Below are 24010 nucleotides of genomic sequence, written 5' to 3'. Positions count from 1 at the left end.
CTTCCTGAAGAGTGTTCTTCACTTGGGTGGATGTTGTGAATGGGTTTTTTTTTCACCATGGAAAGGATTCTGCAGTCATCCATCACTATTGTCTTCCATGTATGTCCAGGCCTTTTTGATTTCCCAAGCTCACCAGTACGCTCTTTTTTGCAGAATGTACCAAACTGTTGATTTGGCTGCTCCTAACATTTCTGCTATCTCTCTGATGGATTTCTTCTTTTGCAGCCTAATAATGGTCTGTTTCTCTTCAATTGAGAGCTCCTATGACCACATATTGTGGATTCACAGCAACAGCTTCCAAATGCAAATGCCACAACTGGAATCGCCTCCAGACCTGCTTAACTGATGATAAATTAATGAGGGAATAACCCATGCAGCCCATTAAAGAACTTTGGAGATAATGGTCCAATTACTTTAATCCCTTTAAAAGGGGGCAGCTGCATATTAAAGAGCTGTAATTCCTAAACCCTTACTCCAATTATGATGTGAATACACTCAAGTTAAAGCGGAGAGTCTACATTTTAAGCCCATATTGATTATATAACTGTATCATGAAAATGCTTTGGTAAGCAGCTAAAATGCCAAAACTTCTGTCACTGTCCAAATATTTTTGAACCTAACTGTAAATTTGTTTCTGTTCTTTTAAATAATCAGTCATTTCAGTAAAATTATTTTTGATAGGCAGTGTACTTAATAGCAGAATTGTAAATAATTTTCTTTACTGAAAATGTGTCTTTCTAAAAATGCTCTAAGGGTCTGGTCACTAGATATCACCTCCTCTGTACCTTGCTGTCCACTGCCTGTTGTCAGGTTAAATCTGGCTCCAGTAACAGAGAAGTAGAGACTGATCACAGGAAGTTGGAGAGGGTCTTTGCTTCTGTTCACAGAGCAGATCTCCCTTTCATTCACAGCTTATACACATTCCCTTTGCTGCCCCTCCTCTCCTCCATCACTGCAGTCCACAACCTTTGCTTCACACGTAGTAATTCGTACAATCCATGTCCTCCATCTCTGCCACCCAGCTCTGCTCCACCATCATAATCAACATTTCTGTCCTGCTTTTCATACAGCTGTAATCTAGTGATGGGTGAGCAGTAAAATGCTCGGGTGCTCGATTCTCGGGTCGAGCAAATTGGAATACTCGGGTGCTCGACCCGAGCAACGAGCCCAATGTAAGTCTATGGGAAACGCAAGCATTTTTCAGGCGGCTCCCCCCGGCGGTCTGCAGAGGGCCTAAAAATTGCCAAAATTGATGGGAACAGTGCTCTAATGGTATGGGGACAGCATAGGGAAGACCCCTGGAAGCATTTTTGACTCCCAGGTCACTTCTGTCAACAACGTTGTCAGAGGTATTACGCCACTTTTACAGACTCAAAATAAAACATACAAAAACAAATTCAAAATGGATTTTACTGGCAAATATGTTAAGGAACATCCTTTCCAGGGTAATGACTTGTATATAAAGCAAAATAAATAACCAAAAACAAAAATGCTCCTCCACACCTTGGGCTATGTTCACACGTAGCATTTTTGATGCGTTTTTTTCACTTTTGCATTGCTTTCAACCGTGACACGTGCATTCAACAGGAAATGTCATTTTAACATTTTACAACCTTATCTGACCATGTGGTGTGTGAGATATCATCAGACACATCGTGTTTGGTTTATGGAGGAGGGACTCTGAAAGTCACAAAGCCTATTTTTATAGGGCCAATAGTCTGCCTTTACTATTCTTAAAGGGCCAGCAGTCGGCCCTCACTATTTTTAGAGAGCCATCAGCCGGCTATGTTTTATTCCCATTACTAAAGAGTGGGTCTCCTATACTGTTATTGCGTATGCAGTTAGTGGCAGGGCTGCCCAAAATTTGAACACACCCCAATACCACTTTGAAAATTTGGATTCACCCAATACCCCTTTGAAGAGACTGTTTTTAGGAGGCCCTCCTCTAAATGTTCCCATTATTAGGAAGTGGGTATCCCATTGTGTTTGCCTATGCAGTGAATGCAAGAGCTGCCAAAAATTGGGAGGCACTCCAATGCCCCTTGGAAGAGACGTGGAGGAGGGCCTCATAAAAAATGTTCCCATTAGAAAGGAGCGGGCCTCCTATACTTGTAATGCCCATGCACTAAGTGTATGGGCTGACAAACATTTACCCCTGGGGGGTATATATGAACATACGTATAAAAAATTTTTTTACGGGCATCATAAACACCCTTTAAAAAATGTATGTGGGTGTTGCATCACGGACCACGGTCACCCTGGTGATATGGTGGTGGGGGATGAGGAGAAGGAGGAGGACAAGAGCAAATAGCCAAAATCAGGAAGCATATACCCATGTGTGGGTGTGAAAAGGTGCATGGAAATACACCTCCCAAGAAAAGACACTGGATTTGAGTTCGTTACCCTGCTATCATTCGGTGATGTTGAGAAGTCTGGCCCAATCCAGCCCTTGTTCATTTATATAAGTCAGCCGGTCAGCATTTTCAGTTGACAGACAGATGCGCTTATCAGTTATAATTCCACCAGCAGCACTAAAAACCCGCTCTGCTAAAACGCTAGTGGCAGGGCAGCCCAGGACCTCCAAGGCATATAGAGCCAGTTCTTTCCACGTATCCATCTTGGATACCCAATAATTATAAGGCACAGAGGAATCACGGTGGACGTTGGTACGGTCGGCAAGGTACTCCCTCAGCATCTTCCCAAACTTTACACTCCTTGTGAGAGTACCCCTCGCCTCAGGGATTGTGCGATGGGAGGGGCTGAGAAAGTTCTCCCAGAACTTTGACAGTGTTCCCCTGCCTCTGCTGGATTAAAGTTCTCTCTCGCCTGTACTCCTTGGTTGTCCAACGAACTGTGACCTCTGCCGCCAGCGTTTTCAGATGGGAATTCATTTAATAGCTCCGCAACAAGGGCCTTCTGGTACTGCCCCATTTTTGTAGACCTGTGTGCCTCAGGAATTAGAGATATAAAGTTCTCCTTGTAGCATGGATCTAGAAGTGTCATCAACCAGTAATCACGGTCACACAAAATTTTGAGAACGCGAGGGTCATGGGAAAGGCAGCGTAACATAAACTCAGCCATGCGTGCCAGAAAACTAACAGGCAAGACTTCCGTGTCCTCACGAAGAGGATGACTGACCATGCTCTCCTCCTCCTCTCTGGCCATCCACACTGAACAGACGGTATGACAGCTGTGCAGGTAGTACTGTCTACAGCGCATGAAACTAGCTCCTGTCCTTCCTCCTCTTCCTCATTGTCCCCCAATCCTCGTTGGGATGAGATGAGGCTGGGTTGTGTGGAATCACCCTGTATGGTTCCTTGCTCCATCTCATCGTGCTCCGTCTGCAATGCATCCTCTTTGATTGTGAACAGAGAGCATTTCAGAAGACCGAGAAGCGGGATGGTGATTCTAATTATGGCGTCATCGTCGCTCACCATCTTGGTGGAGTCCTCAAAGTTTTGGAGGATGGTACATATGTCTGACATCCATGTCCACTCCTGAGGTCTTATGTGTGGAGTCTGAACTGAATACCGACGGCATTGTTGATGCTGGTACTCAACAACTGCCCTCTTCTGCTCACAAATCCTTCCCAACATCTGCAGTGTAGAGTTCCAACGCGTGGGGACATCACATACCAGTCTGTGAGCCGGAAGCTGCAAACGCTGCTGAAACCGGGCAAGGGCGGCGGAAGCTGTAGGTGACTTTCTAAAATGGGCACACAGGCAGCGTACTTCAACAAGCAGATCCGGCAGCTCTGGATAGGATGTGAGAAACTGCTGAACCACGAGGTTAAGCTCATGGGCCAGGCATGGGACGTGTGTGAGCTCGCCTCATAGCTGCCACCAGGTTCCGACCATTGTCACACACGACCACGCCTGGCTGTTGATTCAGCGGTGTGAGCCATAGATCTGCCTGCTCTTTCAGAGCTGTCCACAACTGTTCAGCATTGTGCGGTTTGTCACCTAAGCATATTAGCTTCAGCACAGTCTTTTGGCGCTTGGCCGAGGGAGTGCTTCCAGCTTGTGACTGATGTGGTCATTTCATAGATGGAGGCTGAAGAGGAGGAGGATGAGGTTCAGGAACTGTAGACCGTGGGGGAAACCCTGATTGACCTAGGGCCCGCAGTCCTTGGCGTCGGGAGGAAATGTTCCGTCCCAAGGTCCGACTAAGTCCTGGCTTCCACTATGTTAACCCATTGTGCCGTCAGCGAGATGTACCATCCCTGCCCACAAGCACTTGTCCATGTGTCTGTGGTTAGGTGGACTTTCCCGGTAACTGCGTTGTTGAGTGCACGGCTAATGTTTCGGGACATGTGCTTGTGTAATGCGGGGACGGCACACGGGAGAAATAGTGGCGGCTGGGGACCGAGTACCGAGGGACGGCCGCCGCCATCAGGTTGCGAAATGCTCCACGAGCCTAAAAGGCAACATTTCGAGTGCAAGCAGTCGTGAATTGTGAGAATTTAGTAGTGTGGCTTGGTTGTGTATTTGCACTTGCGTTCCAAGGACTGGGGTATGGACAACTGAACGCTGCGCTGGGACAAGGACTTGGACGTGCTTCCTGGTGCTGCTACTTGAGAATGTGGAACGACAGGTGCAGGGCAGGAGGCATCTTCGCATGCACTATGGACAGGGGATTGGCTTGCATACACAACAGCGGAAGAAGCAATGGTGCCACCCGCAGACACTGTTCCTGGACCCTGGGATTTGGCCCACAAAGTCGGGTGCTTTGCTGCTATGTGCCTGATCATGCTGGTGGTGGTCAGGCTGGTAGTTTTGCAACCCCTGCTGATGCTGGCCTGACAGGTGGTGCAAATGGCCTTTTTGGGGTTATCGGCAGAGTCTTGAAAAAACCACCAGACTCGGGAAGACCTAACAGTTGTACTGGCAACTTCCATCGTGTTGGTGTTACGGAGAACTTTTCCCTGCTTTCTGTCTGCGGCCACTACACTGCTTCTTCCTGCCTTCCTGCCTATTGGGGTGCTCTGCCTCCCTCCCCATGTGTGCTGCTCTCCTCGCTCTGCATGTCCTTCTGCCAGGTTGGGTCAGTTACTATATCATCCACCACCTCGTCTTCCACTTTCGCACCCTGGTCCTCATCCTGACTTTCTGGCAGTTGTTTCATCATCGTCCACCTCTTGTGACACTTTCCTACCGTCGCCTTCGTGTGACCTTGGCTGCTCAAATATTTGGGCATCGCTACATGCGATCTCCTCTTGCCTCGCTTCAAGTGGAGCGGGCGAGAGGCCCGAAACTATAAATGGAAAAGTGAACAGCTCTTCATTGTTTCCAAGTGTGGGATCATTTGTCTCCGGGCACTCGTCATGGTGGGAGGAAGGACGATCAGGGTGAAGAATATGCGGTCCAGACTCACGGCTGCTGACACTTGACCATGTCTAAGACAGGGTGGTGGTGGTGGCTAAGTGACTAGAAGCATTATCCGCTATCCAACCAACAACCTTTTGACACTGCTCTGGGTTCAATAGTGGTGTGCTGCTATGCCCTAGGAATTGGGACAGGAAGGTCGGGCGAGAAGATGTGGGTGTTTGTTGTGGCACGATTTCAGCTTGCCCTCGGCCTCTGCATGCACCATCACCATCACGTCCAGTTCCCCGTCCCTTGCCACGTGCTTTGCCCATTTCAAATGGAGGACAATATCTTCCACGCTCAATACAAGTTTGGAGCGAACTTACAGTTAGGTCCATGTATATTTGGACAGAGACAACATTTTTCTAATTTTGGTTCTAGACATTACCACAATGAATTTTAAACAAAACAATTCAGATGCAGTTGAAGTTCAGACTTTCAGCTTTCATTTGAGGGTATCCACATTAAAATTGGATGAAGGGTTTAGGAGATTAAGCTCCTTAACATGTGCCACCCTGTTTTTAAAGGGTCTTTCTGTTACACTTCACTCGGTTTTTTTAAAGTACAGTTAAGTGGACAGAGCGAGTTTAGTTCAAGGACATCTGCATCAGTTTTCATAAGTTACAACGTTGTTATTTCCAATTAAAATACTTTCTGTATTAGGTAAGGCACATAGCCATACCCCTTTCTTCTAGGGGTGTAATAAAATACTTGTTGCTTGGGATCTGAGGGCAGACAAGAATTGTACACCAAGACACAGGCTGTGTGTTATTTTCTTTCTCCGATGCATCGTATTTATTTATTCTATTTATCTCATTTGAACCAAAAATGGCAGACAGATTTAGAGATAATTTGTTATCTCAATCCAAATTAGCTCTTCTTGGAAGGGCTACCACGAAACTGGGATGCTGTGCAGGATCCCACAACCATCCAAGGTCCCCCTTACTGGCAAATAACAGGATCTCGCAGGTTATCTTCTGCTTTAAACTAAAACAGGGTTGTTACGTTAGTTAAAAACGCGTTGCTGATTGATAACATCAGTCGAAGGTTACCTAGTCTGAGAAGTCTGCCAGGACTAAACATGTTATAAGTTCTTCCCTTACTGCAGTTATCCCTTACGGACAATAAGATGCCAGGCTGAAATAGAAACCCCTCCTTTCCTGTACTCTTGTAGGCCTTGTGAAAGAGAGGAGAGATGGAGCTAGGAAGCAGCAGAGACTCAGGGAGGAGATGAGATGACGGCAGCACAGTGAGTGAACAGAGACACAGCTGCATGGAGAGTTATGGTTTGTTTCCCCAGTATGATCTTGTTCAATTACAATCCCATCTGTATATGTAGGTCCTTCTATATGTTAATAAACATTAGACCTGTTACAGGCAGTAAAATATTCTTTAAGCTATTGCTAAAATAAGTTTACAGTAGTGATGAGCGAGCAAACTTGCAAGTACTTGGTACTCGCCCGAGCATCTAAGTACGCGAGATGCTCGGAGCTCACCGAGTACTTGCGAGATGCTCGGGTCCCCTCTCTGCATGTTTGGCACTCTTTAGAGCGCCAATCAACATGCAGGAATAGCCTGCCAATCATTGTAATGCCGCAGCCATGGTGGTTGTGGCATTACAGTGATTGGCTGGCCGCACAGCGTCATCAGGTCTATATCAGAACTGGCGCCGCTGTGCTCGTCAGTCTACTCCGCAATCAGGCAGTGTAGGGAGAGGTGCTGCTGAGCTAGGGAGAGATTTGGTTGTGCATTAGGTAGTGTAGGGAGAAAACAAGTACATTACACATATCCATCTCAACAAACAGTCCTTCTGAGGACTAATCCATCTGCAAAGATATCAGGCAGGCAGTGTATATAGGCAGGCAGGTAGTGTTTATAGCACAGAGGTCCCCAACCGCCGGTCCGCGGACCAGGACCGGGCCGTTGGGGTTTTTCAGCCGGTCCGCGGGGAGAGGGGGCCCCTCCAGCCTCCAGCAGGGCCGCCATCAGGGCATGACTGCCCTGACTCCAGTATGGGGCCCGGCCGGTAGGAGCCCCCTCGGAGCCCCCCTCTTGTGCGTCTCTCTCCTCATGGGGCCCCCGGCCACATGCTAAGCGCCGGGTCCGGGACATCTTAGCACTGCGCTGCTGCGGCAGCACCTTCATGATTCCCCTGACTTCCGGTCATGTGACGGCGCCGTCACATGGCCGGAAGTCAGGAGAACCTGGTGTCAGCGATTTGGACGAGCGCCAGGATTCTGCAGGGATCGCATGGGGGTAAGTATAACAAGTTTTATTTTTTTTTAAATACAATTAACTAGGAGTGGGGGGAATGGGAGATGCACATGGGGGGAGGGGAGAGAGGAGAGATGCACATGGGGGAGGGGAGAGATGAGAGATCCACATGGGGGGGAGGGGAGAGATGAGAGATGCACATGGGGGAGGGGAGAGATGAGAGATCCACATGGGGGGGAGGGGAGAGATGAGAGATGCACTTGGGGGAGGGGAGAGATGAGAGATCCACATGGGGGGAGGGGAGAGATGAGAGATGCACATGGGGGGAGGGGAGAGATGAGAGATGCACATGGGAGGAGGGGAGAGATGAGAGACGCATGGGGGGGTGAGAGATGCACGGGGGGGTGAGAGATGCACGGGGGGTGGATGAGAGATGCACGGGGGGTGGATGAGAGATGCACGGGGGGTGGATGAGAGATGCACGGGGGGTGGATGAGAGATGCACGGGGGGGGGGTGAGAGATGCACGGGGGGTGAGAGATGCACGGGGGGTGGATGAGAGATGCACGGGGGTGAGCTGCACATGGGGGGGTGAGAGATGCACATGGGGGGGTTATGTTTACATAACTTTGTTGCCTTATGAAGGGCGGGGGGGGGGCCCCCAAAAATTTCTTGCACAGGGGCCCACTACAGTCTGTGTCCGCCCCTGGGATGAAGTAAATGCAGCTGAACAGCAGCTGTCAGGACAGCTGCCCTGTCCTGCTGCAGGGCGTGATGGGGCCTCAGTGATGCGGCTCCTGGCACAGCACATTATGTGGGGCTCCTGGCATAGCTCCTGGCGGGGACCTGGTCTACACTATATGATAAGTATGCACTAAACTCCAAATCCCTCCATTACCCCGCCCCATATGACCAAAGCCCCGCCCACCCCACCCCCTCCTTGCTGGGCCATGGAAAAATGATCTTGCTTCAAGCCGGTCCCTGGTGCAAAAAAGGTTGGGGACCACTGTTATAGCAGACTGCAGTACATATAGCACAAGAGGCTCCATTCCAATTTTGCCTTCTGCTGCAGTTAGACAATTCTAAACAAAGGCCCAGGTCTCAGGGGCCAGGAATAAATTTTTTTGGATCTTTATCCACATTATTTGCTTAAAAAGAAATCCAGAGAACACCGTTTTTCAGCGCCATTTGCTTGTTCGCACTGAAGAATACAGCGATGTCCTTTCCATATTACAGCACTAACAAACCAGCTATGTAAAACCGCGTTTTCTCTGTCACACGGATCACATACGTTTTCAGAAAATACTGCCATTTCTGACATCCATTAAAAATTTGTTTCAATGTGTCAGTGAAGCAATTGACACCAGATTGCTGTTCAAAATAGTTACCTACAGGCCAGGTATTTAAAACTGTGTTTTCTCCGTCACACGGATCACATATACAGTTAGGTCCATATATATTTGGACAGAGACAACATTTTTCTAATTTTGGTTCTAGACATTACCACAATGAATTTTAAACAAAACAATTCAGATGCAGTTGAAGTTCAGAGTTTCAGCTTTCACATTAAAATTGGATGAAGGGTTTAGGAGTTTCAGCCCCTTAACATGTGCCACCCTGTTTTTAAAGGGACCAAAAGTAATTGGACAATTGACTCCAATACTATTTCATGGACAGGTTTGGGCAATCCCTTCGTTATGTCATTCTCAATTAAGCAGATAAAAGGCCTGGAGTTGATTTGAGGTGTGGTGCTTGCATTTGGAAGGTTTTGCCATGAAGTAAACATGCAGTCAAAGGAGCTCTCCATGCAGGTGAAACAAGCCATCCTTAAGCTGCAAAAACAGAAAAAAAAAACATCCGAGAAATTGCTACAATATTAGGAGTGGCAAAATCTACAGTCTGGTACATCCTGAGAAAGAAAGAAAGCACTGGTTATCAATGCAAAAAGGCCTGGGTGACCACGGAAGACAACAGTGGTGGATGATCGCAGAATAACCTCCATGGTGAAGAGAAACTCCTTCACAACAGCCAACCAAGTGAACAACACTCTCCAGGAGGTAGGCGTATCAATATCCAAATCTACCATAAAGAGAAGACTGCATGAAAGTAAATACAGAGGGTTCACTGCCTGGTGCAAGCCACTCATAAGCATCAAGAATAAAAAGGCTAGACTGGACTTTGCTAAAAAAAAACATCTAAAAAAGCCAGCACAGTTCTGGAAGAACATTCTTTGGACAGATGAAACCAAGATCAACCTCTACCAGAATGATGGAAAGAGAAAAGTATGGCGAAGGCGTGGTACATCTCATGATCCAAAGCATACCACATCATCTGTAAAACACGGCAGAGGCAGTGTGATGGCTTGGGCATGCATGGCTGCCAGTGGCACTGGGTCACTAGTGATTATTGATGATGTGACACAGGACAGAAGCAGCCCCGCTAATTGAGTTCAGCTCTGTTCTTAAAGATATGACAGTTAGCGGCTGTACGCAATAGCACGGACACTGCAGCCGCACTCAGTGTCATTGCTGACTCCTGTCTACAGCCGCCGCTCAGTACCATACTGCAGACAGGAGTAGACAGTGGCATTATGTGAGCGCAAATACAGAGCTCAGATGGCGCTCGCCTGAGTGCTGTCAATCGAGATTACACCATGCTCAGTATTTAAATTGAGTGGGTGTAAGGTTGCATTGAGCCCTTTTGCCACGCCAAGGGTGCACCTAAATGCTCCCATTGCATAAGAAATTATTCCCCTACTTACCTGTTTGTGATTTAGTTAGTATTTTGGTTAGACTTTCTTTATAGACATGGTAAAGAGTATATGTACCCATGCCGAGCACTCTAACTACCAGGGAGAATCTGATATAGTGTAAGGTGCAATATTGAAAAGAAAAAAAATAGAAAAATGATGGTGGAGCTCAATAAGTTTACATCACTAAAGGATTAGCTGGATTCTGTTCATTTCCATTAGCATAATCTGTGCTGTTCAGCTGCCATTGCATAGTATTACATGGCATCTGTTCATAGAAACACAGCGGCTCGTCACTCACTATCACATGGAGGCTATACATTTCCCCTTTACGTCAATATCACTACTTGTTCTATATGTGTATGTATGTGTGTGTATACTCATATATAGATAGAACATATATTGAAACAGCACCATTTGACGATTATTCACTAATGGGTGCCAGGCCTCCAGGCAGTCTGTCCAGAAGGCAGCACTCCAAATAATTTTTTAGAAAAAATGGACTTTATTGAGCCCTATTTTCTAAAAAATTATTTGGAGTGCCTTCTGATATACTTTTTAGATAGATAGATAGATACACATACACAGAACAAGTGGTGATATTGACGTAAAGGGTAAATGTATAGCTTCCATGTGATAGTGAGTGACGAGCCGCTGTTTTTGCAAACATTGTGTTTCGGGGTACTGCCCCTAGTCAGTGCAAAGTGTGAGTTCTGGTTTGGCTGGATGAGAGGCGTCAGACCGGTATCTAGGGGTAATATTTCTCCTTGCGGAGAGTGATGTGTTAAGCACGTCAGGTGAGGAGACTTTTAAAGCCACAATGCTCCTCTGGGAGATATGCAAATTGTCAGTAGTAGAAGTCAATAGTGACCCTTTAACGAGCCTTATCTACATACTGGTCTGATGCCTCTCACCCAGCCAAACCAGAACTCACACTTTGCGCTGACGAGGGGCAATACCCCGAGACAGTGTCTGCAAATTGAGTTTCTGGTGTTGGCTTTTTATCCTAAGTCATGTGATAAGGCTCTTTAGAGGGTCACTATTGACTTCTAGGATTGCTACTTCCTGTAGGTGGCACTAGAGTTCTAGTCCTCTTCCTCTCTGAAGAAACAATTTGCATATTTCCCAGAGGAGCACTGTGGCTTTAAAAGTCTCCTCACCGTGACGTGCTGAACACGTCACTCTCTGCAAGGAGAACTATTACCCCTAGATAGACACATACATACACACACACATATACATATAATATACACACACTCTTCTTGGAGGCCTCAGGTTATGCTCTTCCAGTGCTTTCTCAATGTGTGATTGCAGGACATTGGAGGTCATATAGATGTTTGTATTTAATCCCTTCAGCTCCCTCTTGTCATAATGTGGGACCCATCATTGCTCACAGACACGCATTGGTTGAAAGATGAAACTTGGCTGACTTTTCAGAAATCAGTATTATAATATTAGTTTTACCTTAAAAAGAGGTTAATGTCTGAGAATAGAAATGGTTTGATTCAAAAAAGCTCTCTAGATCCTATTAACGAAAGTCTTCCATTGTAGCCGTGTAAATAATTTATTATGGGAGGTTGTCTCCACAGCAACCTGTTAAGAAGTGTTTGGCAGGGAGCTCGCTAATGGTACAGTGATGTCACAAGTTTTCAAACAGTAAATTGCAATCTGCTCACATTCATTGTGGTTTGTTCTACATATAATAATGTTCAAATAAACCTGAAAACATTTAAAACCTGTTTTTTTTTTTCCCCCGATCTTGTTTTAGAGTCCACCGGCACTCTGTATGAAGTCCTGTCATCCATTGACTCTGGTAAAGGCATTTCTATGAAACCCACAAGCCAGCAAACTTCATCTTCTACTACCATTGACCCGGTGAGTCTGGTCATTCAACGTGCTTCTTATTTTTGCATAGTCTCCAGATTTATGCCTAATAGAGATTGACTGTTCAATATGTGTTAAGACTCATCCATATTTTATTTATTAAATGCACATAAGAAAGTGAAAGCATATAAAATGATAGTCCTTAAAAAAAAGCACTCCTAGTTTTTTTTTCTCCTCTATAACTTCACCCCTCACCTGGTTGTTCCTACACACTTTTCATTACTTCAATGTGTTTCATCTTCCTGTCTTCTTCCTATTAGGTCAGGATTGTGCAAGTGTATTTCACTGTCCCTATACTGACCGCAATGCCTGGAGTGACTGCAGCCCTCCTGACCCAAACTTAAAGTCTAATAGACACATATGCAAGATCGGCTATTGCATTCTGTATACAGACTGTGAAACACGCTTTTGTGAACCCTGCCTATGCCGCCATTTTGATTCTAGTTTACATCCTGCTTATCATTCTTTTGTGCTGTGCTATCAATCCTACAATGTGACGCGCCCCCTGGGCCTGTGTTGTGCAGGGGAACCCGGAACCGGACCTGTTGTAGAATGCTGGGGGTTGTAGTCTCCGTGTGGCGGTGACCCGGTCCGTGCCCAGTGTGGTCAAACCAGTGGCAGTCTTAATGTATAGCAAATGTCCAACTACGCCACCCGTGGATTGCGGTCAGTGGGGACCGCCGCCGCCCTGCAGACCGCTGAGGCTGATGTTGTTTGCGCAGCTGAGTATGGGATAACTCCCCACGGGAGAAGTATTGCCTCAGGGCAGCTAATGTGAGAGATGATGGGAGTGATGGTGTGAGCGTCCCAGTGCTAATGGTGCTGGTGCGGCGAGGAACCACAGAGACGTGCGGTTGCAGTTTTCAATGCTTTACTCACAGTTGTTCATGTCAATGCTGCAGGCGATGACTGCCCGAGCCGTGCTGCATCCACCAGGCAAGGGACTCGGTCAACTCCCAGGTAATTCCAGAGTGTGGTTCAGAGCTCCCTTCTCTACCTTTCTCTGGCCGTCCCCACCAGTGACCCACCTTTGTCCAGCTTCCTCGGGCCTTCTGCTGGCGAAACCTCTCCCGGTTTCCCTGACCCTATACGGTATGCCTTTCTGGTGGATGTAGTGAGGGGTCGCACCAAGATGTGGTCACAACCTCCGGTCTTTGGCTGAGGAATCTGTTGCCTCCACCAATTTGGGTTCCGGTACCCTTTTCTGCCAACCCTTCACCCTGTATCTCCTCTGGACATATGGGGTTCCTTCGGTCCTCGTGTCTCTGGGCCTTTCTCTGTGTTCCTTGCTTCCTTTCTCCTCTGTTCCAGTTCCTTTCTTACTTTCCTTTCCGCTCCATCTCCTCTCTCTTTCTGCTGTTTCTGGCCTCCACTCCAGGCCTGCCTCTGGAGCTGGGCCCAGACTGAGCCACAGCTCCCTGTCAGCCCTCTCTGGCTGAACTCCTGTCTTCTTCTCCTCCTCTCTGAACTGGCTGGACTGAACTGGGCCCTGTTCTAAGATGGTGCCTACCTTTTATACCTCCCTCTCTGTGTATGAGCCCAGGTGACTTGCAACCAATGGGCTCCTACTTATGCCCAAAGACCCACCCCTATCTGCTCCTACACCACTGGGTGTACTTTCCCCTCCCCACTCCAGTCAGGGACAGATGCTGTCGTGCCTGCACTTCTATCTTGTGGGAGCACCATTGAGCTGTCCCTCGGAAATGGGGTGTGTGTGGTGCATGCAGCCTACCGAGTCCTGGTCCACACTCCATCCTTACCCGGGAGTGGAATATCACACCTCTGGTCTGAGGTGCAATACCCCTGTAGCAGCCGAGCCCTCGGGGTGCTACATTCCCCCCTGGTAAATCACAGCACGTCCTCGGGCTGGAAAAGAATAAAACTATTTAAAACATACAAATTTTAAAGTGCACTCACATATAAGATATTAACCAGAAACTCATCCCTTTATGGGAGGTACTCTTTTCTTTTTAACATTACTGGTACTCCTTTCCATATAACATCTTACTAATGCCACTGGAACTCTTTTAGCATATAAAACATCATATAAAACATTTGCAGTATTATTCTAGCAGCATATAAAACTTTCCAATATAAGACATTTTCAAATAAAACATTTTCTTCAAAAACACATTCTGGAGCTCTGGCCGCTGTGCAACTTGTGACCAGGTAAAGGTGCAACAGTCCATTTAATTCTGAGGTAGACGTTGCAGTTCTTTTATAAAACCAGTAGGGGGCGCTTTAAGAAGCGCAACTATTTACAAGGGATTGGCCGCTCTCAGTCCTCGGCCAGTGGGGATAGGGGAATGGCTGCTCACAGTCCTCAGCCTGGTTAGGGATTGAGGGGGGTTAACTTGCACACGGGTAACAGTCCTTTAACTATTCCACACTAGTCCCAACGGGGACCACACTTCAATCAGCAGCAGTTCTCATAACAGTTCTTGTAACAGTTCTGGTACCCTGACGGGTAACTATATACAGTTCCACTTTACCGTTTACTGGTAACGGTGTCCTCCTGATGCTCCTTGCTCTTCCGGGTAATCTTCTGGTCCGTCCGGACCCTCAGTGTACTCCGTGTCTGGGCGGTACTGCAGTTCCTCCTCCGTGAGCCGGTGAACGTGGAGGGCGTACAGTCCCTTTGCGCCCTTGTGCCGGGTGTAGGTGACCACGTCACCGGGGTACAGGTCACGGCCGTGATGTCCCTCTGGCAGTTGGCTTTCAACGTCCCTTCTAGTGACGAAGACGTCGGTGTCAGCCTCCAGGTCTCTGATGAAGCCCCAGCCATGCTCTAGCTGGAACTTGACTACGGTCCCGGTGGCTCTGGGACCGCGGATGGCGTGGGTGTCTTGTCGGGCCCTCCTCTTCTGTTCCGCGCTCCTGGCCTGGAGTCGCTCCTCCCTGATGCGCCTCTGCCGCCGCTCTCTTTCATAGGTGGCCAGCTGCTGACGGCAGCAATCCAGACGCTGGGCTGCTTCTGCCCGGGTCTCCTGGGTGAACCCCATGAGACTCTCGCCGGTGGGGTCCCATGCAAACTGGGCATCCTCCAGCGGGGGTGGAGCGATGTTGGCGGGCTCCGGGGCCGGGATCAGAGGCTCGCTCAGGGGTTGTTCTCCCCGGAGACGGGGGTTGTCAAACTCTGGTGGCCCCTCAAAGGGCAGCCCGTCCGGGCTGGTATGTTGGGCGTACAGGTCCGCACCCAGGGGCGGCACCGCAGGCTTCGGACGTGTGGCAGCGCCCAGGGGCACTCGGCCTTGCGACCAGGCCGGTGGTCGCTTGTTGGTCGCGCCCGGGGGTGGCACCGCCAAGGTAGGGGGCGCTGGTGAGGCAGCGGCGCCCGGGTGTGCTGGGCCTTGCGTCCTGGCCTGTGACGTCTCCCGCGTTACGGCGCCCAGGTTCAGAGGGCACAGCGCGGGGCGGGGCGTGATGACGGTTCTCGCTGCCTGAGGCCTAGCTGGCGGCGGTGGAGGCGTGGTGTCAGGTACGGTCCCCTGGGCTTTGGGTCCCGCAACGGAGGGTGAGGGCAGGCTGGTGTTCCCAGGGCTTGGGGTGGTGACGTCCCCATTACCTGCCTCGGTCTCTATGGCCTCCTCCGCGGCGTCGTCTGCAGCTGCCGGTCCTGGCGGGGTCCTCCGCTGGCTGCCTTCGTGCTGCCGGGTCATCTCCTCCTTCCACCCGGCAAACACATCCCGCTGCGCCCGGACCATTCTTCTGTTTAGGTCTTCCAGCACTGCGCGCGCACTGCCCGGGTCTCTAGGCAGCTGGGCCAGCAACTCTGTCAGGCTGCAGGGTGGCTCAGCTTGCAGCAGGCTGCGGGCCAGGGTGCTGGTGGAGTTCTCTGCTCCTTCCATCTCCGGGCGCAGCAGGTCCGGACTGATCCAGGCCGCACCCAGACCCTCAGTTTTCTTTCCTATCCGCCCCCATGGGGGTTGGTCTTGGGGGCATCTGCTGACAATCACCCTCAGGGGCAGCCCCCCCACGTTGATGGACATCTCCACTGCTGCACTCATGGCTGGTGGGGGCGGGCTCCTTCTTTGGCGCCATTCTGGGACCTGGCCCACGATGGGAGGTGGCTTCCTGCTGTCCTTTGGTGCGCACATAATGGCGTCCGCTCTGCCAGGGCGGGAAAAACGGATGAAGACGGCGGGAAACGGTCCAAGATGGCGTCCGATGGCGGGAATCGGCTCGGGATGGCGGGAAACGACTCCGGACGGCGGGAAGCTTCTGGAAATGGCGGGAGACTTCTTTTTAAGGTACATGTGCAGTTTTCTCCAGGCACGCAATACCCGCTTGTGGCGGGTTGGTAATGATCCTGCCGACTACGCCAAAGTTGACGCGCCCCCTGGGCCTGTGTTGTGCAGGGGAACCCGGAACCGGACCTGTTGTAGAATGCTGGGGGTTGTAGTCTCCGAGTGGCGGTGACCCGGTCCGTGCCCAGGGTGGTCAAACCAGTGGCAGTCTTAATGTATAGCAAATGTCCAACTACGCCACCCGTGGATTGCGGTCAGTGGGGACCGCCGCCGCGCTGCAGACCGCTGAGGCTGATGTTGTTTGCGCAGCTGAGTATGGGATAACTCCCCACGGGAGAAGTATTCCCTCAGGGCAGCTAATGTGAGAGATGATGGGAGTGATGGTGTGAGCGTCCCAGTGCTAATGGTGCTGGTGCGGCGAGGAACCACAGAGACGTGCGGTTGCAGTTTTCAATGCTTTACTCACAGTTGTTCATGTCAATGCTGCAGGCGATGACTGCCCGAGCCGTGCTGCATCCACCAGGCAAGGGACTCGGTCAACTCCCAGGTAATTCCAGAGTGTGGTTCAGAGCTCCCTTCTCTACCTTTCTCTGGCCGTCCCCACCAGTGACCCACCTTTGTCCAGCTTCCTCGGGCCTTCTGTTGGCGAAACCTCTCCCGGTTTCCCTGACCCTATACGGTATGCCTTTCTGGTGGATGTAGTGAGGGGTCGCACCAAGATGTGGTCACAACCTCCGGTCTTTGGCTGAGGAATCTGTTGCCTCCACCAATTTGGGTTCCGGTACCCTGTTCTGCCAACCCTTCACCCTGTATCTCCTCTGGGCATATGGGGTTCCTTCGGTCCTCGTGTCTCTGGGCCTTTCTCTGTGTTCCTTGCTTCCTTTCTCCTCTGTTCCAGTTCCTTTCTTACTTTCCTTTCCGCTCCTTCTCCTCTCTCTTTCTGCTGTTTCTGGCCTCCACTCCAGGCCTGCCTCTGGAGCTGGGCCCAGACTGAGCCACAGCTCCCTGTCAGCCCTCTCTGGCTGAACTCCTGTCTTCTTCTCCTCCTCTCTGAACTGGCTGGACTGAACTGGGCCCTGTTCTAAGATGGTGCCTACCTTTTATACCTCCCTCTCTGTGTATGAGCCCAGGTGACTTGCAACCAATGGGCTCCTACTTATGCCCAAAGACCCACCCCTATCTGCTCCTACACCACTGGGTGTACTTTCCCCTCCCCACTCCAGTCAGGGACAGATGCTGTCGTGCCTGCACTTCTATCTTGTGGGAGCACCATTGAGCTGTCCCTCGGAAATGGGGTGTGTGTGGTGCATGCAGCCTACCGAGTCCTGGTCCACACTCCATCCTTACCCGGGAGTGGAATATCACACCTCTGGTCTGAGGTGCAATACCCCTGTAGCAGCCGAGCCCTCGGGGTGCTACAAATGCATCAGTACAGCATCATGTAACCAGCTAGATCCTGTACCATCTGTCTGGTGGGATAACTCTCATTATCCTATTATCTTATTCTAAATAAACCTAATAGATTATCAGTATGCAGTAAGGAAGGCTGAACTGTGATCTTTTACATTATCACTGTGACAGGCACTGTGCAGTCATCATCATTATTTCTGATATCGGTTTCTGTCCCCCTACCTCCCCATGGAGAACTTATGTCTGCTTCACCGAACATAGTCATCTAATTCTCCAGGGGTCACCATGTGATCATGTGACTCTACTGAAATTAAGTACACCATGAATTTTCAGATATAAGGGAACAACCAAATGATGTTATACTATCCAAATTATAAATGGTTGGGCCTGTGAGACAGGAAGAATAAAAAAAGAAAGCAAAACTAAAAAGCCTAAAGTGCTTTTTTAGTGTGAGCATTCACTTTGGACAACCACTGTCTAATAAAGCATATGAACATAGATCGCCCTGCCTCCTTCTTTCTGTCTGCATTAGCTGTAAGAGAGAGCTGCTGCTTTAAAAAGGACTTGATATGATTGATAATTTAAATGTGATCATGCATTTCATGAAATGTTGCTGTGTTTTAATAGTTCCACCAAGAATATGTCAGTGGCTAATGTTCCTGCACCATGATCCTTAGTGATTTTCTGCTGAACCACATTAGCAAATAGGGTTTTCCTTGGTCGCTTTAAAGAGGTTATCCAATAAGAAACTTTAAGATTATTTCAGTCAGATCACCAGATCATAAAAACTTTTCCCCTTTTGCCTCCTTTTTGTCTATATGTGTTTGGGATTCTCCCTGACATTTGTTACTGGCTCCCAACTTTTTAGGTCGTCTTTCATTCAGAGGATGCTAGGCAGAAACTAATTGGCTCATGGAGTTGTCTAATTTGCTAATTTGCTCCTTAAACGTCTTTTGTCCATTCTTGTTATAGAGTTTTACAGAGTAATCTAAAGCTACAGTATGTAATTGCATCAGACACAACTTCTCTATCAGACCATTCCAACATGGCTTCAAGGCAGCTATCCAAAAAGGAATAAGGAATTCTTACTTCCTGTAAGGGTAGGCTTATACGAGCGCATAAAAAATGGTTCAGCGTTTCATCCAGAAAAGTGGGACCATTGTGCTGTCTTTTTTTTTTTTTTCACGGACAGTACTCGGACTGAAAACTGGTCTTGTGAACAAGCCCCAAAACACAGGATCAGTAAAATGTTTATCACATTGTGGAACATGAGGTCTAACACTGTCAGGAAACCCTCCGCGCATACAGCACAGGTTCAGCTTCAGAGAAGGATGTTAATTAGTTTTCATGTTTTCCCTTCCTGTTCTCTAATAGAATGGCATCTTGATAAAGGTCCATTCTGCCCCTGAAGGTTTTAATGTCGAATATGGTAAGAACTCTCACAGTCTAAATAAAGGTGACTCACAACCTCCAAGCAATTTCCTATCCCAGTATGCGTGTCCTGGAAGAATATTTGCCTAATTATTTTGCTCACTGCTACCAGTATATACCGCTGTTCGAGACTTTATCAGACTGCGGCTGGAAATTTACTGAGACGTGTTATAGTGTTGTTTAGTTACTAAATCTTTATTGTGTTTATCATTAGATTGGAAATAAATACAGAGTAAATATAATCCTTTTTATTCTGGGAGGCTACTGTTCATGAATTATGGTCTGTATATATTGATTTATTTTAAAGTGAATTGGTCATGAGATTTTGGCTAAGCTGTCTGACAGCAGCATGTTGTGGGGGCAGAGACCCAGATTACAGCGATGTAGCACTTTCTGGATTGAGTGTTGTATTTTTAATAAAATCCCTGTTTTGTCTGCTGCAGATCCTCTAGTTCTCTGAATCCTTAGTTCTGTGTTACCCTGTTCACACCACTGATTAGCAGCTTCCTGTGTATACTGTGCATTGTCCGAAATCCGCCTATCGGGTGTGTAGGCAGCGTTTTCCCGAACAGGAGGACTAGATGGCACAAGACCACTAGTCCTTTAGTGATAATCTCTTGATTTTATTGAAACAACAACACACAGCTCAGTAAGTGACACATCCTTGGAGTCTTTGCCCCTACATTAAACTGCTTTCAGATTAGGTGGCAAAACACCGGTTAAAGATTTAATACCTGTTCAAAGTACAATTGTGTTGTTTTTAGTACAGAGGTTGATTACCTTTTTTGCACAAATGTGACCTCCTCCCCCTGAAAAAAAGAAGCTTAAATAAATAAAAGTACTCAGTCTGTCATGTGCCATTAAATCTGAAGGGCATAACACACGCCGATGTGGGACTTGTACATTGTGATATAGTCTTACAACAGATGTGGTTGTTGCTTCCTATATTTATTTAAACAGAACCCGTCACCAGCAAAAACGTTATTAACCTGCCGGTATGGGGTTAATAGCGTTACTAACCTGCACAGCTCCTGCACATAGCCGAACACTGCGGGGAGAAGATGAACTTTATTCTCCCGGCAGCATTCGGTTTCAGTCACGGGGCAGCGCCAGCGCTGGTTCAGTCACCGCTCTGAGAATACAGGACGGCTGCTGTGACTGCGGCTCTGGCCCTGACTGACACTGGCTCTGCCTTTAGAACACGTCGTCATTCAAGAGTTTGACTATCCGGACCCACAAAAATGACTTCCTTCAGTTTTGTTACGGACAGTCCCTGAAACTTGGTACACAGGTACTTAAACGTTTCTCGTTCTTTCGGTTTAACTTTCACAAACTGCTTCATCAGTCCAAGCTTAATGCACAGTGTGGCAGGAAAACATTACTGTGATCAACTAAACTTTCCGCAACTATGTTCTTGAGTCCAGGTTGCAAAGATGTTCTCATTGGCCAACTTTTTTGGCTCCAGTGATGAGTTCTATCCCGGCTGTCCCATTCACACAAAAAGCATGGGTACTTCTTTTATCCTCCTTGTTGCCCAAGGAGCAAAGAGAGAACTTTCAGATCACCACATATTGACCATCCTTGATCCTAGTAGTTAAGTTTCGTGAGAATAAAGTCTACATTCTCATAGCTTTCATTCAAGTGCACAGAATGCCCTACAAGCACTGAAGCATACTTGCTGCCATTGTGCAGTAGCAGAGTTTTCAGACATTTTTTGGATGAAACAATAAAGAGTCTCCACTCGCTCACATTGTACTCAATGTTACATTTTTCCATCAGCCCAGGAGTATCACTGCAATACACTAGAGCACCATCTTTAGAAAATTATGGAAGGAATTCTTTTTCTCTGCTTCTGTACCATAAAAAATGGGTACCAGGAGCTACCATGTTTTTTATTTTAGTCTAGAGCCTAAAACTTCTGCAGAATGTTAAGGAAGGTCCGAGTCCCTTACTAAATCATTTAATTCAACTTGTGAAAAAACTGTGATGTCATTTTTTCGATATTTTTAAATATATAATATATATATAAATCTCCTCTTACTTTTTGAACAATTTTACCCTTGCAGACCTGTCATTATTTCAGTTGTCCCTGTTTATAAAGAATACATATATCTGACTTCTAGATGATGACATTGTAATAGATTCAGTATTGAGCGTCTATATAAATAAAATGCCTCCTACTGAAGTTGTATTACTTTTTAGGAAACAAGAAATGTTCTATCTTTTGAAATTTGTCACTGAGGACATCTGCTTCTAGTTTCTCTCTTCCCAGTGATGAACTCCACCATCCTGCTTTCCTATTTCAGCTTAATGCTTGCTGCTTGTCTTCTTCGTTACACAGTGCCCTCCTCTAATCTCTCCATGTCCATCCTCTGTGCCGCAGAACAACCTCATCACCTTTCATTCTGTCATGGCCTCGTACCCAAGTACATGAATGGGCGTGGAACATTTGCAATAGCTGACAGGTTATTGAAGTGTATTCTGTTTACGAGGACATTAAAAACCATTTTGTAGCGGGAAGCGTACCAGACATGAAGGGCTCTGTAGTCACAGATTTTTGATGTCTAGTATGAATCTGCTTAGTGTTTTTCAAAAGATAGTGAGGTTAGAGAGTCAAAGTATTATATACATTTGTCCAGAAATGCTCAGGATTGATACTGTTAAGAATAAATACTTTTGTGATATGCTTGATGTAGTGTATTGGAGCTTAAAGGAAACCAATCAGTCTGATTTACTGGACTAAACCAGGGCATAACACAATGGTAATACAATACTAAATTAGCAATAGTATGATGCATGAAAATAACTTAAAGAACCAGGCGCTCTCCCCTCTTTCCAGGTGGTGCTGCAGCAAGGACTAGTCAGTCTTCTCACTCCTAGCACACCCACTTCACTTTGACGTCACTCCAGTCAAAGCTGAATGGGCGTGAACGCATTGAGGCGACCATGACTTGTCCCCCTTTAGCATCGCTTAGATGGCTGAAATCAGCATTAGGCCACTTTCTCGCGCTCAGTATTTGGTCAGTATTTTACATCAAATTTGTAAGCAGGGCTGTGGAGTCGATAAGCCAAACCACCGACTCCCACTCCGACTTGTCAATTTCCATGACTCCCGACTCAGACTCCCCAGCCCGGCCTTACTACTGAGCGTGTACATAAAGTGCAGCACAGATTCATCTCATCTAAAAGCCCAGATCCTTAGATCAGGAACAGAACAGACATTTATAGGACACTTCATAACTTTCCAAAATTCTTATGAAAACATTTACAGCACATCCTGCATTGTACTACTGTACCCAATTTATTATATATTTTAAAAGTCTGTCTATTTTACACCAACGAAAGTGGACTCTGACTCCACAGCCCTGTTTGTAAGTCAAAACCAGGAGTGGGTGATAAATACAGAAGTGGTGACGAGTTTCTATTATACTTTTCATCTGATTGTTCTTGTCCTGGTTTTGACTTACAAATACTGAAGTAAAATACTGACCAAATACTGTATGTGTGAACGTGGCTCAATAGTATGGCTCATAATCAAAATTGACCAGGTAATTGGGATCGTCAGGTTCCCGCGTGGCATGTCTGTTTTTAGTAAGTACTTGTTTTTTCCATAAAATCTAAGTTCTAAGATGACTATTACTCTGCACTGTGCTGTTCCTCTATTATTTCTACTATAAATGTCTGGGTGTTACTAGTTGGGAGTATGTCATGGACACTGCCAGGGTCAGACTGTACGGACACACCTGTATAAGGGAAAGGTGGTAGATGTGAATATTCTGGAGGGATAATGGAGAAATGGGACAATACAAAGTTCTAAGAAAATGTTTTGGTTTGTTATTTTATGGGAAAGTATTTACCAAAATAGAAATGTCAGGTGGTGACTATTCCGTTAGATCTTTTGTTTCGGACTAATTGTATTGCATTTCGATTACATTCAATTCTTGTTGTTTGCAGGCTCAGGCTATTGGAAAGAAGCTACCTTCCACCGTGTACCAGTACAACCACATTCAGCCTATTCTTTATGCTCTTGGAGTGGGCATGTCCACCAAGGAGCCGGATCACCTGAAGTTCCTTTTTGAAGCAAGTGAAGACTTCAGCTGTTTACCAACATTTGGAGTCATCCTTTCTCAGGCTGCCTTCATGGGTGGAGGACTTGCTTCAGTACCAGGCCTAAACATTGATTTTACACGAGTAAGTTATAGTCCTTACATAAGGTTTGTAGTAAGTCTGATGCTGCATGCGTTGGTATGTCAATTATTTGGTGCTAATCTTTCATTACGTTTTTTTTTTTTCTAAACTGGTTTTGGCTCTAGTCTTGTTTATTGACGTTGGGACATTTTAGCTAAAGGTGCAACTTTGTGTCTGTTTGCTTTTCATATTTGACCATTATTCCAACTTTACTTTTTTTTCTTAAACGTTCCTCTTGTTATTTTTCTAAAATATTTATTGGAGACAGGAGGGTAGGTTATAGCTGTGTGATTGCTCATGGCATGATTTCTCCCTTCTTTACATACCTGACATGGTAATCCATGGTGGATTTTTTTTCTGGACAAATGCACAAGTAAAATCTGCAGCAATTTTGTCTTTTGTGTTTCTCAGGCCCTCAATTCCTTCATATGAAAAAATGTGATCCAGTTCTGAAGCCTTTATCAGGAGCTCAATTTTAGCTACTGTTAAAAGGCAATGGAACAATTTTTTGGTTGAACTTGG

General features: G+C 47.1%; 1 protein-coding gene across 2 annotated transcripts in view; it reads left to right on the top strand.

The window, feature by feature from the left end:
* The window catches only part of HSD17B4 (hydroxysteroid 17-beta dehydrogenase 4), a 370026-nt gene that overhangs the window by 166720 nt on the left and 179296 nt on the right, over positions 1–24010 (top strand). For both annotated transcript variants that reach the window (XM_073676923.1, XM_073676920.1), the window contains exons 12-13: positions 12097–12203; positions 23255–23491. In XM_073676923.1, coding sequence (XP_073533024.1) covers positions 12097–12203; positions 23255–23491 — 344 coding nt within the window. The remainder of the gene's footprint in view (positions 1–12096; positions 12204–23254; positions 23492–24010) is intronic.

This window comes from Phyllobates terribilis, unplaced genomic scaffold (assembly GCF_046119375.1).
Source record: "Phyllobates terribilis strain yellow unplaced genomic scaffold, ASM4611937v1 Scaffold_1__5_contigs__length_1240528914, whole genome shotgun sequence".
Classification (NCBI taxonomy): domain Eukaryota; kingdom Metazoa; phylum Chordata; class Amphibia; order Anura; family Dendrobatidae; genus Phyllobates; species Phyllobates terribilis.
Note: the sequence above shows the minus strand (reverse complement) of the source record. Positions and strands in the feature narration are given on the sequence as shown.